At 53.0% G+C, this 16,881-nt stretch overlaps 1 protein-coding gene across 1 annotated transcript; it reads right to left on the bottom strand.

Moving 5' to 3' along the window:
* Positions 1 to 8,376: 8,376 nt before the first annotated feature.
* LOC142049881 (stomatin-like protein 2, mitochondrial) lies at positions 8,377 to 14,406 on the bottom strand. The gene is given in 10 exon segments (XM_075078044.1): positions 8,377 to 8,625; positions 11,230 to 11,299; positions 11,301 to 11,332; positions 11,575 to 11,654; positions 12,000 to 12,144; positions 12,697 to 12,768; positions 12,770 to 12,832; positions 13,501 to 13,602; positions 14,000 to 14,058; positions 14,388 to 14,406. Coding segments are annotated over 9 exon segments (711 nt in total). The 5' UTR covers positions 14,015 to 14,058; positions 14,388 to 14,406; the 3' UTR covers positions 8,377 to 8,493.
* Between the last annotated feature and the right edge of the window lie 2,475 nt (positions 14,407 to 16,881).

Genomic DNA, 16,881 nt, shown 5'->3' with positions numbered 1-16,881 from the left:
GGCAGAAAGGACCAGAAGGCCCTATTCGACCAATTGGGTTTTATTCTAGGAGTTTTAAGGACGCTGAAAAGCAAATCTCCAGTTGGGAAAAGGGTTGGTTTGTAGTGAGCTTAGCCCTTAGAGCAGTGGAGCGAACCATACGCCAACAACTTATAGTTTTAAGGGGACCCTTTAAGGTAATTAAGCCTGTGTTAGCAGGGACCCCCTCCCCCTGACGGGGTGGCCCAAAGGGATACTGTGAGGAAACGGTATGCTTAAATCAAACATTACTGTAGTGTTTTTACAGTCACTGAAGGTACCCCAACGGTGTTAAACATACAGGAAGCAGTGACAAACCTTCTGGAAGAGGATACCCCTCCTCCTTCTGTTGTTAAAATTGCCCCACTGTTTTCGGAGGAGCTGCGAAACGTATGGTTCACAGACACCTCCGCCAAGCGAGAGGGCAAACAGTGGAAGTATCAGGCTGTGGCTATTAATGTGGATGCTAAGAGGGAAATAATAACCAAAGGCGAGGGCAGTGCCCAAGTGGGAGAGTTAGTGGCAGTATGGAGTGTGTTTAATGGCAAGGGAAAAGCGGGAACTCCGGTGTATATCTACACTGACTCATTTGCAGTATTCAAAGGGTGCACGGAATGGCTCCCTTTTTGGGAGCAAAACAGCTGGGAGGTGAATCAGGTGCCAGTGTGGCAAAAGGAGAGGTGGCAAGAAACCTTAGATATTGCCAAACATGGGGATTTCACAATAGCATGGGTGCCCTCCCACCAGGAAGGGCATACTCCGGCAAGTGATTGGCATAATAGGGCGGACGAGTTGGCCAGAATTGCCCCTCTGCAGAAGGAGAATCAAACAGGAGAACATTGGGATAGGCTCTTAGAATGGCTACATGTTAAACGTGGCCACACAGGGTCTAATGACTTCTAGAAGGAGGCACATGCCAGAGGCTGGCCTGTCACTCGGGAATCTTGCAGGACCTGTATTTCAGCTTGTGAACAATGCCGACTCCACTCTGGCTAGAGGGACACCCCATGGAAGAATTCCCACTCCATTTGAGAGATAAAAAGACCCTCTGGGAAGTTTGGCAAATCGATTATATTGGGCCTTTCCTAAAGTCGGAAGGGAAACAATACGTATTAGTAGGCGTGGAAGTAATTTCTGGCCTAGTCCAAGCCAAAGCATTTCCACGAGCAACTGGGGAAAATACAGTGCGGGCCCTGAAAATTTGGTTTAGCTCCCTCCCAAAGCCTAGTTCTATTCAGTCAGACAATGGCAGTCATTTTACCGTTGCCAGAGTACAGGAGTGGGCAAGGGAAGAAGGAATCAAGTGGGTACTCCACACCCTGTATTACCCCCAAGCCAATGGGATAGTGGAACAAACTAACGAGCTCTTAAAACGATTTCTGAAACCTCATAAGATGCATTGGGTGGAGCATCTCTGGGCCACAGTTACCCGACTCAACAATCGCTGGGGAATAAATGGATGCCCCCAACTAAACGCCTTTTGTCCTAAACCTCAAGCTCCTAGCACTCCCAGGGAACCAACCTTCTCTCCTGGACAGCCAGTGTTGTTAGAAATGCCAACCATTGGGGCCGCCCCCCTCGTACTCACTGAACCCCTTAAGAACTATGCCTGGAAGGCTAAAGATGCCTGGGGAAAAGAGCACAAAATTAACACTCGCTGGATTGGTCCCTCATTTTAACTGTGTAGACGAAGCCCAAGCAGGGCAAGTCGGTGCTTTGTTTCATTTCACAGAAGAGCTCTGTGGGAACGTGACCGAACGTGGGAAGACCAACATTTGATTTTTAACCATTTGTATGTTTGTGATTGTTTTTATAACATTTGTAAGCTTAGGCTGGATTTGCAAAATGTCAATTTTGTTGTTTTGTTGTATTTTATGGGCTGCGACCCCTGGAACAATCAATTTCAGTTGTTCAGACATACCCTGTTGTGAAAACACCACAAAGGAATCGCTATATTGTTGTGGTGGAAGTGACCCATTTGGCTTAGACCCCACCCCTTATTTTTGACCCTTCACCCCGTGTGGAATGTTGGAGAGGACCCTTTGCAAATGGATCAGTGGCCCTTAAGGGACACTATCGGATATGTGGAAACCATGCATATAAAGCGCTGCCAGCAAACTGGTCAGGAATATGTTATGTTGGGGTGATCTGTCCCTTGTTTTGCTTACTCTCAGGAACAGGTGGAGACCATTTAGGTGTTCAAATATATGATTATTTGAAGCAGGAAAAACGATCCAAAATTATTGATACCTCCCTCACTGATGGGAGTGGCCAGTCCTGGGTTAAAGGCGTGTGAACCGCCCAGCGTATCATACAACATTTTGGACCCACAACGGTCCTCTCGGTGCTCGAGAACCCATTTACAACCTAAATCGCATTATCCGGCTGCAAGCCGTATTAGAAATCATCACCAAACAGCTGAAGCCCTTGACCTACTGGCAGATCAGGCAACCCAAATGCAAACTGCAATTTATCAGCATCGCATGGTTCTTGACTACCTGCTAGCCGAAGAAGGCTGAGTCTGTGGGAAACTGAATGATTCTAATTGCTGTTTAAAAATCTATGACAATGGCAAGGTAGTTAAACAAATTACCACCGGAATACGGAAATGAGCCCATGTGTCATGGTTTTAGCTGGGATAGAGTTCATTTTCTTCACTGTAGCTGGCATAGTGCTGTGCTTTGGACTTAGTATGAAAACAATGTTGATAACACACACCAATGTTTTGGTTGTTGCTGGGTAGTGCTTGTACTAGTCAAGGACTTTTCTATCTTCCCATGCTCTGCCGGGTGCACAAGAAGCCGGGAGGGGAGGGGGCACAGCTAAGAGAGCGGATTCAAACTGGCCAAAGGGCTAATCCATATCATGTAACATCATGCCCGGTATGTTAACTGGGAGGAGCTGGCTGGGGGAGGCAGGCAGCAATCGCGGCTCGGGGACCGGCAGTGTCGGTCGGCGGGTGGTGAGCAGTTGTATCGTTTGTGTTTTGGCTTTTTTCCCTTTTCCTATTTATTATATTATTATTGTTATTACTATAATAATCATTATCATTATTATTTTACTTTAATTATTAAACTGTTCTTATCTCAACCCACAAGTTTTTTTCCTTTTGCTTTTGCTCTTCCGATTCTCTCCCCCATCCCACGGGGTGGGTGTGTGCGCGCGCGCACGTGTGTGTGAGCGAGCGGCTGTGCGGTGTTTAGTTGCCAACTGGGACTGAACCACGACACCTGGTGAGCTTGCTCAAGATTAACTGCTCCATAGTCTTCCCCGGTACCGAGGACAGGCTGACAGGCCTGTAGTTACCCGGATCCTCCTTCTGGCCCTTCTTGTAGATGGGCGTCACATCGGCAAGCCTCCAGTCATCTGAGACCTGCCCTGTTAACCAGAACTGCTGATAAATAATGGATAGTGGCTTGGCAAGCTCCTCCGCCAGCTCCCTCAGCACTCTCGGGTGGATCCCATCTGGCCCCATAGACGTGAGAGCGTCCAGGTGGAGCAGCAGGTTATAACCTGCTTCCTCCTGGATTGTAGGGGGTTTATTCCACTCCCCATCCCTGCCTTCCAGCTCAGGGGGCTGAATACCCTGGGGATAACCAGTATGGCAATTGAAGACTGAGGCAAAGGCGGCATTTAGTACCCTCAGCCTTTTCCTCATCCTCAGTGGCAATGTTCCCCTCCACGTCCAATAGAGGATGGAGATTCTCCTTGGCTCTCTTTTTGTTGTTAATGTATTTGTAAAAACACTTTTTGTTATCCCAGTTCTAGCTGGGCTTTTGCTTGCCTAATTTTCTCTCTGCAAGACCTAACGAGGTCTCTGTACTCTTCTTGCGTTGCCTGCCCCTTCTTCCAAAAGCAGTAGGCTCTGCTTTTTTTCCTGAGTCCCAGCAAAAGCTCCCTGTTCAGCCAGGCCAGTCGTCTTCCCTGCCGGTTCGTCTTGCGGCACTTGGGGACAGCCTGCTCCTGTGCCTGCAAAGCTTCCTTCTTGAAGAAACCCCAGCTTTCCTGGACTCCTTTCCCCTTCAGGACATCCTCCCAAGGGACTCTCCCAACCAGTGCCCTGAACAGGCCAAAGTCTGCCCTCCGGAAGTCCATGGCAGTGGTTCTGCTGATCCCCCCTTCTCACTTCACCAAGGATTGAGAACTCAAGCATAATCATGGCCGCTAAGCCCAAGACTGCCTCCAACCGCCACATCTCCCACCAGTCCTTCTCTGTGAACAGCAGGTCAAGCGAGGCACCTCCCCTGGTAGGCTCGCTTACCAGCTGTGTCAGGAAGTAATCTTCCACACACTCCAGGAACCTCCTAGACTGTTTCCTCTCTGCTGTGTTGTATTTCCAGCAGATGTCTGGTAAATTGGAGTCCCCCACTAGAACAAGGGCTACCAATTGTGATACTTCCACTAGCTGCTTGCAGAATGCTTCATCTACCTCGTCATCCTGGTTGGGTGGTCGATAACAGACCCCCAGCCGGATATCTGCCTTGTTGGCCTTCCCCCTCATCCTTACCCATAAGCACTCGACCTTATCATCAAAATCGCTAAGCTCTATGCAATCAAAGCACTCCCTAACATATAGAGCCACCCCACCACCTCTCCTTCCTTGCCTGTCCCTTCTGAAGAGCTTATAGCCATCCATTGCAGCGCTCCAGTCGTAAGAGTCATCCCACCATGTCTCTGTGATGGCGACTAAGTCATAGCTATCACTCTGCACAATGGCTTCCAGCTCCTCCCGTTTGTCGCCCGTGCTGCGTGCATCGGCATAGATGCACTTGAACTGGGCTATCGGTTTCACCCCCAACCCTGGCACACCGCCCCTAGGCTCCTCTCTAGTGGGCCTGGCTATATCCCCTTCCCGCCTCGAACCTAGTTTAAAGCCCTCTCGATGAGCCCTGCCAACTCACGTGCAAGAATCCTTTTCCCCCTTTGAGATAGGTGAACTTCATCTGATGCCAGCAGGCCCGGTGCCATGTAAACCTCCCCACGATCAAATAAACCCAAAATTCCACCAATGGCACCAGCCGCTGAGCCACGTATTAATCAGATGAGTTTTCCTGTTCCTTTCAGTATTATTCTTCCCTGCCACTGACGAGTTTGAGGAAAACACTACCTGCGTTCCCGATCATTTGACCAGTTGCCCCAGCTCCCTGAAGTCCCTTTTAATTGCTCTTGGGCTCCTCTCCGCAACCTCATCACTGCCCTCCTGCACAACCAAGAGCGGGTAGTAATCAGAGGGCCGTACCAGACCAGGGAGTTTCCTAGTAACATCTCTGACCCGGGCCCCAGGGAGGCAGCAGACTGCCCTGTGCGATGGGTCTGGTCGGCATATTGGGCCCTCTGTCCCCCTCAGAAGGGAATCGCCTACAACAATTGCCCTCCTTTTCGTCTTAACAGAGGCGGTCATAATGCGTGGGGCTGACCGACTCTCCCTAGGCAACCCCCTGGATGGACCTTCACCTACATCCTCATTTGCCTGGCCCTCAAGTTCCAGAGCCCCATGCCTGTTGTGTAAGGGCAACTGGGAAGGTGAGGGAGGCCAGGAGGGGATTCGCCTGCTGCCTCAAGCAGGGACCTGTTTCCATTCCCCCCCATCTCTTAGGTTCCCTCCTTCTGCTATGTGGCAAGAGGGTAGGGGATCCTCTGCTTCTTGTGGAGCCTCCATCCGCTGCCTTGTCCCCGGGGATGATAGGGTGCGGCTCCACCAATCTATCTCCCTTTCGCTCTCCCTGATGCTCCTTAACCTTTCCACTTCCTCCTTCAGCTCTGCCACCAGGCTGAGCAGATCATCCACCTGGTCACACTGCAAGCAGCTGCTGTCTCTGCTGCCCTCCGGTACGAGTGCCAGGCTCAGGCACTCCCTGCAGCCAGAGACCTGGACAGCTGCATGTTTGCATGGGGGCTCCATCTGAGTCACCACATCCCTTCTGGCAGTGGTTCTCAGGCGAGTGGAGACCATAGCTAGGGCCTCTCCTGGGGCGGGGCGATGACCACTAGCTGAGTTACTCGTTAGAGCCTTTAGAGCCAGGAAGGGGACTGCGCCCTTGCTGCTCACCCTGCCTGCATGAAGTGCCATGCAAACTGCCGTGCCACACCCTTCTGACACCCCACACCCTGTTTGCTCGCCCTGTTCACTGCGCTCCCTGGGGGCTGCTTTTGTACGTGAGAGGGTTTTGCCGCCTTCGCTCTTGTCCCCGCCCACGCTGAGTCAGAGCTGCCTCCCGTCAGGAGCTCACTCCTTCCTGCTCTGGGGGGGAGGGGCACTGGGCTACCCTCGCTCTCCCTGCGCTTTTGCCTTCATGCTTTTTGCTGCGGTTTTGCCGCTTTGGGAAGGGTCCTCCGGCGCGACCCTCCGCTCCGGAACCCTTTGCCTCGGTGGCTTCAATGTTGAGCCACGGGGTGGTGTAAGGGACTAGAAACTTGTCTCAACATTGTTGGCAGGACAGTTTAACTACTGAAGCCTAATCACCACGGCAACCAGGACAGTTTAGCCACCGAGGCCTCATCACCACGGCAACCGAGTTCTACCCCACAGGAGCATGTGTGTGTCCCCTGTTGTCTCGGAGCACATGGCCCCAGTCCTCCAATCCTCTGCACATGTGCCCAGGCCCAGGGTCGACTGACAACATATGGGGGAGGCTCGGACCCTCTAGAACTTTTGAGCACCCTCTAGTGATGGTACTGGACATGCACCCCACCGCCGAGTGGGAGGCGTGGGTATGCAAAACAGTTCCAAGAACTTACTGACTATGCAATAGGAAAACGCTATAAAAGGTGAAACCAGCAGAGGCCACAAGGAGCGTTCTGGAACATTCCCCCACCAGATTTGAAGATACATCGGACCGACAGGACGCCGCAGATCCATGGTGGTAGCTATTGCAACTCTCTCTCTCTCTCTCTCTTCCCCCCCCCCCCCTTTTCTGTCTTTCTCTCCTTTTCTCTTGCGTACTTCTTGTTGGCCAAATAAAGTGACTTGGCACATGACTCCGTTTTGAGTCTTAATTCTGTTTCCGAGAATGTAAAAGGAACCTAGTCATGATAAAACATTTGAGTTAATCAGAAGTTAAGCCCAGCCACCCCCAACCACCCAGAACTACCTGAGGTTGGTTGGAAAGCAAGGGGGTTTAACCCCTGCCAAATTGTTCAACCCAACAGTGGATCGTGACAGGTGGTGCAGGAAACTCAGCTTGTTCTCACGGGGCAGCGGGCTGACCTTGGCTGGGTTAAACCAGGCAAACTCAAAACGGAGGGCATCAATGATGACAAGCACAGCCTTGGAAAAGTGCTGGGGCACCCAACAGGAGGCTCTGCCTCTGCCACAGTGGCAGCATGAGTGGGTCTGAGCAGGAACTGCTGTTGGCAAGCTCAATCTGGGTGAGCAGGAAGCCACTCGTGAAGAACCTGATACCAGCAAAAAAGAGAAAGCAGACCCAGGCTAGAAAGAGCAGCACTGTCGACCGCTGCGTCCTAGGGGGAAGGACAGGTAAGCTCAGGCCCCTATGGCTCTACGTAGGCCAAGTACCCACCCCCCGCCAGTACCCATCCCTGGCCACTGCCCTGCACCCCAACAACCCCTCACACCCGCTTGTCCCCGATACTCCCCAGACCACCCCAGCCGCTACCCTGTGACTTGACTTTACCCATTACCACCCCATACCCTGATAACTGCCCTGTGCACCTCCTTGTACCCCCCCAACCACGCAGTGCCCCGATTCCCCTCCTACTTCCCAGCACTGCCCAACCTCTTTCATACACCCCCAGCCACCACGTAGCACCCTGACTCCTGGGCCGCTACCTTTGTACCCCCAGCATCCATCATACCCCACAGACACCGCCTGGCACCCTGACTCCCCTCCTGCCCCCCAGCACCTCAGCTTCCCTCACAGCCCCTCAACCCCTGTGGCCCCACCACCCTTCTCCCCGGAAGCACTGCACACAGCGGCTGTGGCCGCCCAAGAACGTCGGCACGGGGAGGGGCAGTGCCCCCCAGTGGCCAGGTGCCGCCCAGCTCCCTCGCCTCCCTCAGGGTGGGGGACCCCGGGCACCCACAGCTCAAGCGAAACGTTGCTTTAATTAATTAATTGCCACAGTCGTTCCCCTCGCCGTGGTGCACACTACAAAGAGTACACTATAGGGACCATCCCTGCGTACCCCCAGGGGCAGTGGCACTGGTGTGAGGAACCAGGTGGGGGATGCACGTGACTGCAGCGGGTGGGACAGGAATCCCACAGCCTGGGAGAGTGACCCCCCAGGAGAAGGGTCCCCAGGCTCCTCTTGCAGATCATTGTGCCTTTCTGCAGGTCAGAAGCCTGCTTAGGAGGGATAGTCCCCCCTCAGTAGCACACAGCAGGTCCTGCTCCTGAGTGCCAGGGGATGTGCTGCAGCACCAGTACCATTTATTACGTTATTTAAATCCAAATACAAAATAAGGACCAAAGGAAGAAGAGCAGCCTGGCAGACCCCAGGATCATTCTGGCTCCACTAGCTGGAGTTGGCCTGTTCTGCCTTAAGCACCTCCATAGTGGGAGGCTGGGGGTCCTCACGGGCTGGAGGCATCTCATCCTGGGTCTTCACAGCTTGTGGCTTGGTCAGTGTAGTGTAGATGCCCAGGGCCTAGAAGGAACAAGAGAGCCATGGGGGAGGAGAGGGGAAACTGCATGCTCTGGGGCTGTGGCAGAAGACACTGTGTTGGAGCAGGTAATTCCACTGTGTCAGAAGTCAAGCAAGTGGGGCAGAAGACCAGCTTGGCTGAACAGGGAACTCCTCTTGGAACTCAGGAGGAAAAAGAAATTGTACGATCTCTGGAAGCAAGGTCAGGCTTTGCAGGAAGATTACAGAGCTATGGTTCGCATATGCAGGGAGAAGACACGGAAGGCCAAAGCTCAGCTAGAGTTGAAACTGGCCAGCGCTGTGTCAGGCAACAAGAAAGGCTTTTTTTAAGTATGTCAATAGCAAGAGGAGGTCTAAGGAAAACATTGGACCAGTACTTCTTGAGGATGGTCACCTGACAAATAGGGATGAAGAAAAAGCGGAGGCATTCAATGCTTTTGTTGTTTGTTTTTTTTTTTTTTTGCCTCAGTCTTTAATAATACTGACAGACCTCGGGCTGCCCGGTCCCCTGAGTCAGAGGACTACGAGTGTGGGAACAGTGACTTTCCATTTGCACGCACTGAAATTGTAAGGGAGCAGCTGTATCAGCTGAATGTTCACAAGTCCATGGGGCCTGATGGGATTCATCCCAGAGTACGGAAGGAGCAGGCGGATGTTACAGCAGGACCCATCTCAATCATCTACCAAAGGTCTTGGGAGTCTGGGGAGGTCCCTGCTGACTGGAAGCTAGCCAACATTATTCTAAGCCACCAGAAGGGCGTGAGGGAAGACCCAGGAAAACTACAGACCTGTTAGCCTAACCTCAGTACCTGGAAAAACTATGGAGAAGATCATACTGGGTGCTATTGAAAAGCATTTAAAGGACAGTGCAATCATCAGGCACAGTCAACATGGGCTCACAAAGGGAGAGTCCTGCCTAACTAATTTGATATCCTATGACAAGGTCACCCACCTAGTGGATGAAGGGAAGGCGGTGGTTGTAGTTTTTCTGGATTTTAGTAAGGCTTTTGCTACTTACTGTCCCTCACAGCATCCTTCTGGACAAGTTGTCCAACTGTGGGATGAGCAGGCACACGGTGCACTGGGTGAAGAACTGGCTGAAGGGCAGGGCTGAAAGGGTTGTAGAGAATGGGGCTACATCTGGCTGGTGGCCAGTCACCAGCGGTGCTCCTCAGGGCTCAATTCTAGGGCCAGTTCTGTTCAATATTTTTATCAGCGATCTGGAGGCAGGAGTTGAATGCACCATTAGCAAGTCTGCTGATGATACCAAACTGGGAGGTGCTGTTGACTCTCTCAAGGGGCAAGAGGCCTTGCAGAGGGATCTAGATAGATTGGAGCATTGGGCTGTGATTGACGGGATGAAATTTAACAAGTCCAAATGCCAGAATCTGCACCTGGGACAGAGCAACACCAGGCACAAGTATAAACTGGGAGAGGAGTGGCTGGAGAGCAGCCCTGCAGAAAGGGATCTGGGGATGGTGGTCAACAGTAGGCTCAACATGAGTCAGCAGTGTGCCCTGGCAGCCAGGAGGGCAAACCGCATCCTGGGATGCATCAAACAGCATAACCAGCCGGTCAAGAGATGTGATTATCCTGCTGTATTAAGCATTAGTGCAACCTCACCTTGAGTACTGTGTGCAGTTCTGGGCCCCACAATTTAAGAAGGACGTGAAGGTCCTTGAATGTGTCCAGAGGAGGGCAACAAAGCTGGTGAAAGGGCTGGAAGGCATGTCCTATGAGGAGCGGCTAAGGACGATGGGTTTGTCTAGCTTGGAGAAAAGGAGGCTGAGGGGTGACCTCATTGCTCTCTACAGCTTCCTGAGGAGGGGAAGTGGAGAGGGAGGTGCTGATCTCTTGTCACTGGATACCAGGGAGAAGACATGTGGGAATGGTTCAAAGCTGCATCAGGGGAGGTTCAGACTTGACATTAGGAAGCGTTTCTTTACCAAGAGGGTGGTCAAACACTGGAACAGGCTTCCCAGAGAGGTGGTTGATGCTCCATGCCTGTCAGTGTTTAAGAGGCATTTGGACAGTGCCCTTAACAACACGCTTTAACTTTTGGTCAGCCCTGAAGTGGTCAGGCAGTTGGACTAGATGATCATTGTAGGTCCCTCCCAACTGAACTATTCTATTCTAAGACTGGATGTGCAGTAGGAATGGGACAGGGCAGGCAGGGCCACAAGACGGTGGCTTCAGGAGCTGACCTGAACCCCTGCTCCATGTTCAGCCCTGTTCAGGGCATAGGGGTGGACAGGGAAGCGGCAAACTTTCACCCCAAAGAGACGGTGAAAAAGTCAGTGCTTGCCTTGTATTTTTGCCAGCTTATTCTGGCACAGAGAGAAGGATCCTGGCTCCTACAGCCACAAGCCAGATCAGGCCAGTCCCTGAGCCAGGGATTGCCACAGCAGGAACCCTCCTGTTTCCAAAGGACACTGTGAAGCAGCTTTCCCAGCCCACAGCTTCTATTTCGGACCCACCTGCCAGGCCAAATTCCTCCTCATCTCCCCTTTCCTGCCACAACCATCCCCTCCGCAAGGGCCAGGCCTTGCCAGGCTGCCACCTTCACTTCCCTCAGGCAAGAGACGGGGTCCCTCCGACCACACTGACCTGTGCAACCATGCTGGTCACATCACCGGCATTGGCAGGCAGCAGGACGGTGTTGGAGTCTTTGGCAAGCTGCCACAGAGAGAGAAGCAGCGGCATTGCCATGCTGGGGAGAGAGGGCCAAGGCTCAGCAGCGAAGAGGCAAGTCACATACCACTAAGAGCTCATCCGTGCCCCCTACCCTTAGCCCACCCCGGGCTGGTAGCGGCCCAAGACAACAAAACTCCTCGCTGCTGCCGAAGATGCCAGGGAACATCCAAGAGAAAGCCAGGTGCCACCCCAGCCTTGGTTTCATCTCCTTCAGTGCTAGCGCCAAAGCTGTGGCTGTCCTGAGGAGCCATTGCTCACCTGCTGTGCCAGAGCAGCCGCCAGGAGCTGAAATGCCTCAGCCTTGGCCCTAGCCTTGACCAGCATGGCACTGGCTTCTCCTGCAACGAACCACAGCAAAACGCACATCAGAACTGCAAAGTGCTTCTAAGGGGCAAATCAAAACAACCTCAAGGAGCAAATCAAGACAACTTTGTGCACACAAAGCCTCCTCTTCCACAACAACAGCACGGTGATATTCCTGCAACACACCTCCTGCCACCCCAGGCTGCAGGGCAGCAGCACAAGCTGGAGCTCAGCCCAAGGGCACCAGCAAGGAAGGATCAGCATAGCTGAGGAAGCCTGGCCCACAGACAGTGATGTGGCCTGCTCCTCAGGAGCATCACCCCTCAGTACAGAGGGCTACAGATCCCCCAGGCCCCACATGTTCTAGCCCAAGGCACTACCAGCAGCTTTGTTGATTTGTTCAGCCTTCTCAGCTTCTGATGCCAGGATCTGGGCCTGCTTCTGCCCCTCAGCCACACTGATAGCCAATTCCCACATCCCCTCTGACTCCAGCACTGTTGCCCGCTTCCATCGCTCTGCCTCCACCTGCAAACACAGGTCAGATGCCAGCCTGCCATGGCCGCGATGAGGAAATACAATCCATGGGGCAAGTGCGGCGAGGACACGCTCCTACGTCCTGCTTGGGCAAGCATGGCTTAGCAGAGGATAAGAACACGGCTACAAAACACCAAGCGACCCCTGGTGAGGGCTGGCTCTCCTTCTCATGCTGCACAGCCCTCCCCAGCCCAGTCCACACCTAACTGGCCACTTCCCCCTTCTCCCCTTCCAGCCCGGAGATCTGGCACTCTGCTTTTCCCAGGGGGAAACCTTCAGCTCTAGGATTTTCCTCCTACAGAGCCCAGTAGGGATTTTAAAGGGAGCTGGCAGGGCTTGCATGTACCAGGCAGGAGCCACCACTGCTGAAATAAGGATGGGAATTATTTATTCAATAGCTGTACATTTTCAGCCAAAGTGCCAACAGGCTCCCCTCACCACAGGAGGGCCCAGTGCTGCCAGCTCCGGACAGAGAAGAACTGTGCTGCATGGAAGGGGGGGGATTTCTCTCTCGTTCCAGACTGCCTGCCCAGAGAACCAAACCTGCATCTGCATGGATTCCTTCACGCGTGGGGGCACATGGATGTCCTTGATCTCGTAGCGCAGGCACCAGATTGCCCCAGCAGTCTGAGGCCTGGTTGATGGCATCCACAATGTTGGCGTTGAGGGACTCCCACTCCTGGGAGGCACAAAAGAAATGGCAGAGATAAAAGAAGAGACGCTTAGCACGAGACAGGGGTCAGAAGGGAAACCTCCCCTCGTGGGCCAAAATCAGCCAGAAAACCCCAACTTCACAGGCATAAGGCAGGGCCAAATGCTTCCTACATCTCTTGAAGGGGTTACCTTCTCCTAGGGAGGGCAGTGCCCAAAACTGAAATTGCTGATACACAAACATCTGATGTACATCTGGATACAAACCTCATCCAGGAATGCCAACAGCTCCTGCTTCTGCCCAACAAATGTAGCATGAGGGCTACACCCCCTCTGAACCAGGTCAGCCAGGACACTCTCACTGGGCCTGAGCAAAGAGTCACCGACTCAAGAGAAACACAGCTGGACCAGCCAGGTCTGGGCATATACCACCCATCACCCTTTCCAACTAACCCAGGGCAAGGGAAAAAATAGCCCCTGTTTAAAACAAAAACAAAAAGAAAAACAAACAAACAACAAAAACAACTGAAACAAGACCCACCTTCAGGGATTCACTAGTAGGTCAACTGAAACAGAAGCCCTCTAAGCAAAAGGCATTTTGCCGTTACATGTATCAGCCTGGCCGTGCAGACCCCCCAGGGTTTTGAGAAATGCTGCTAGATGCTGGCATCTCCATGATCCACCTCCCCAGCTCACCCAGAAGACTCTGTCGAGGGAGAGTTTGCCAAGTTCAGATCTCATGGTCGTCTGGGCCAGCTGGGTCACTGCATACTCAGGATCTTCTACCCCACAGCTGGCCTGGAGAGCAGAAGCAAAAAACAGAGTCGATGGCAGTGCCGAGAGGGACTCCGAGTGAGGCGGGATGGGCAAACGCTAAGCACCAAGACAAGAAACCTGCCAAAGAAAAGCAGGGTCCAGAGCTGAGATCTGCCTTCCCCTCCTCTTCCCATTCCCTCAGGCGAGGGAACAGGGTGCTCAGTCCAACCGCCTTGCAAAGCACAGCAAGCCAGGCAGAGGCTGAAGCACGCATCGCGGAGAGAAGCAAGCCAGCAGAGCCAGGTGAGCAGTGCCTGAGGGCCTGCCAAGGCAGCCAGCTGGGTGACACGGCATATGCAGACCGTGCTGGGTGCAGCCAGAGACGGTAAAAGGCTGCCGGTTTGACTCATGCTGAGTGTCAGCACAGCAGGGACAGTACCTTGTACAGGTCCATAACCCGCAGATAGAGCGCACCGTCAATCTGCAGGGTGACATTATCTGCCAGGAGAGAATGACACCTTCTGTTTAGCGGAGCAGCAAAGTAAAACCATGGCAAACCCCTCTCTCCTGACAGACTTAGCAGAGCTGGGCAGGGTCAAACCTTTCTTTCCTGGTGTCAACAGCATGGCATGGAAGAGGGATCGGCTGAAAAGGACCTCCTTATGCAAAGGGCTTTGTAAAAAGGACCCTGACATTCCCTACAAAATCACTCATTTTGACATTTTAATACACAAGAAGTCTCAGGTCTCCAGATCAAAACATTTCATACTGTAGTAATTTTAAAAAATAAAGGGGGGGGGGGGGGGGAGGGGGATAAAAAGCTTTACCTGATCTGAAATAATTTTTTACAGAAACACAGGGGAGATCTTTCCTGGTTCAAGACAGGAAAACATCTGAAATCTGAAAAACGGATTCCTGCCCAGGTGCGTTCAACCCAACAAGGGGCAGCCGCAGCCCACAAAGAGCAGACAGGACCTCCTGGGGTTCTACCACTCACAACGCCACAAGGACAGTCAAGCCCAGGTGCCCAGGGACAGGGCTGAGTATGTGTCGTGGTTTAGCGGCAGCTCAGCCCCACACAGCCACTCGCTCACTCCCCCACCGGTAGATGGGGGAGAGAATCAGAAGGGTAACGCTCGTGGGTTGGGATAAGAACAGTTTAATAATTAAAAGAAACAACAACAGAAATGCAATGTAAAGAAGAACAACGAGAGGCGCAAAGCCCCGGGGGAGGGGGGAAGGGAACGAACCGCCGAAACAAACCGCACGCGCCGCAGCCGCCCGCCGACCCGACGCCGCGCCGCCCCCGAGCCGCAACCTGCCCCCCCTCAATGTACTGGCCATGGTGTCACATGGTATGGAACGAACCTGCCATCGGCCAGTCGGGGTCAGCCGCCCCCGCCGTGGCCCCGCCCCGCCCCCCAGCCCCCCCCCCGCCACACGGCAGAGCGCGGGAAGCTGGAAAGGTAGCCGACCCCCACAGTGAGGAGAATTAACCCCTTCTCAGCCAAAACCAGCACAGTATAGAATCTGGGACACTTCCACTCTTCCCCATGCTGTCCTTTGCTCACCCTGGATGCAGCGGAAGGAAAAGGGCAAGACACAGAAGCTGTTCCTTACATAGGGTGACGGCTAACTGCTCTGGGACATTAATGACAATTTCTTTGAGACTCTGGACATAATGAATCCGATCCAGCAGAGGGATGAGGAAGTTCAAAACCTGGGAAAAGGTTGGGACTAGAGAGCTGAGCCCTCTAATCTGGGGTTTCACACCTCCCCCCCAGAGAGCTCAGCCAGGCTAGAGAGGGCTGTGCAAAGTTCAAATATACTACACGCTGTAGATGCTTGTCCTGGTTTCAGCCGGGATAGAGTTCATTTTCTTCGTAGTAGCTAGTATGGGGCTATGTTTTGGATTTGTGCTGGAAGTAATGTTGATAACACACTGATGTTTTAGTTGTTGCTAAGTAGCACTTACACTGGTCAAGGAATTTTTTTCAGCTCCACATGCTCTGCCGGGTGCACAAGAAACTGGGAGGGGACACAGCCGGGACAGCTGACCCCAACTGACCAAAGGGATATTCCATACCATATGATGTCATGCTCAGTATATAAAGCTGGGGGAAGAAAGAGGAAGGGGGGGGACGTTCAGAGTTACGGCGTTTTGTCTTCCCAAGTAACCATTACGCTTGATGGTGCCCTGCTTTCCTGGAGATGGCTGAACACCTGCCTGCCCATGGGAAGTCGTGGCTGAATTCCTTGTTTTGTTTTGCTTCCGCGCGCAGCTTTTGCTTTACCTATTAAACTATCTTTATCTCAACCCATGAGTTTCCTCACCTTTACTCTTCCAGTTCTCTCCCCCATCCAGTTGTGGGGGGAGTGACCAAGCGGCTGCGTGGTGCTTGGTTGCTGACTGGGGCTAAACCACGACAGAGCAGGCAGAGCAAACGTGCTTCCCACACAGAGGAAATTTCAGTTTCTCAGTGCTTTTAACACCCCACCAAAGGAAGTTAGTCTACAAGCAGCCAAAAGGATCACAATCTGGAAGAATAAGCACACCATCCCCCAAATCCTCACACAAAGGACACGCCTCGCTACAGCTTTAGGAACCTGCTGAATCCAGAAGGGAAGAAAAGCAGCTCCTTACAGGCTCAAGGATTCGGTGGAACTTGCCCATCCTCTCCACCACCCAAGCCTCCTGCTGCGGCACAAAGAGCACTCCAATATTAACGGGCAGGCCGGAGTTCAAGCAGTGCGGTGCTGGGACCAGCCATGCCGAATGTTTCGGTTGTTGGGAGCACTGGAGAAAGGAAAAGGAACAGAATGGAGACTGGCTGCTGGCACCTCAGAGCCCAGCACCATCCCTGCACGAGCACAGACACACCTGTGTGCTGCACCAGGCAGCCCTGCCCCAGCCCCAGCCCCTTGCATGTGATGACCCTCCTCCTCCAGGCCCCGCTCTCTCATCTGGGATTGCTGCTTACGGCCCCAATACACCAGGACAGGAAACATCACTGACACCCTGAACAGGCACACACCATGAGGGGATATAGGCTGTCCCCACAGGGACGAGACCCAGGCCCTAGGATCAGTGTGAGTTTCAGGGCCTTCCCTGCAGGTGTAGGGGAGGCTCACCCCAGTGTTGGAGCTTTCTCCACATCTTCCCTTCCCTCACATCCCCACATGGGGGGAGGAATAAAGCCTCTCTGACACTGTAAGGGAAAATAAGGTGTGGTGTGGGGTCTCTTCTGCCCCACTCAGCCCCCTGTAACCTGGTCAGGCTCCTTCCTCCCACCCCTCTCACCTTGCTCCCAGGCCCCCCTC

This window comes from Phalacrocorax aristotelis, chromosome W, assembly GCF_949628215.1.
Source record: "Phalacrocorax aristotelis chromosome W, bGulAri2.1, whole genome shotgun sequence".
Taxonomy (NCBI): Eukaryota; Metazoa; Chordata; class Aves; order Suliformes; family Phalacrocoracidae; genus Phalacrocorax; species Phalacrocorax aristotelis.
Note: the sequence above shows the minus strand (reverse complement) of the source record. Positions and strands in the feature narration are given on the sequence as shown.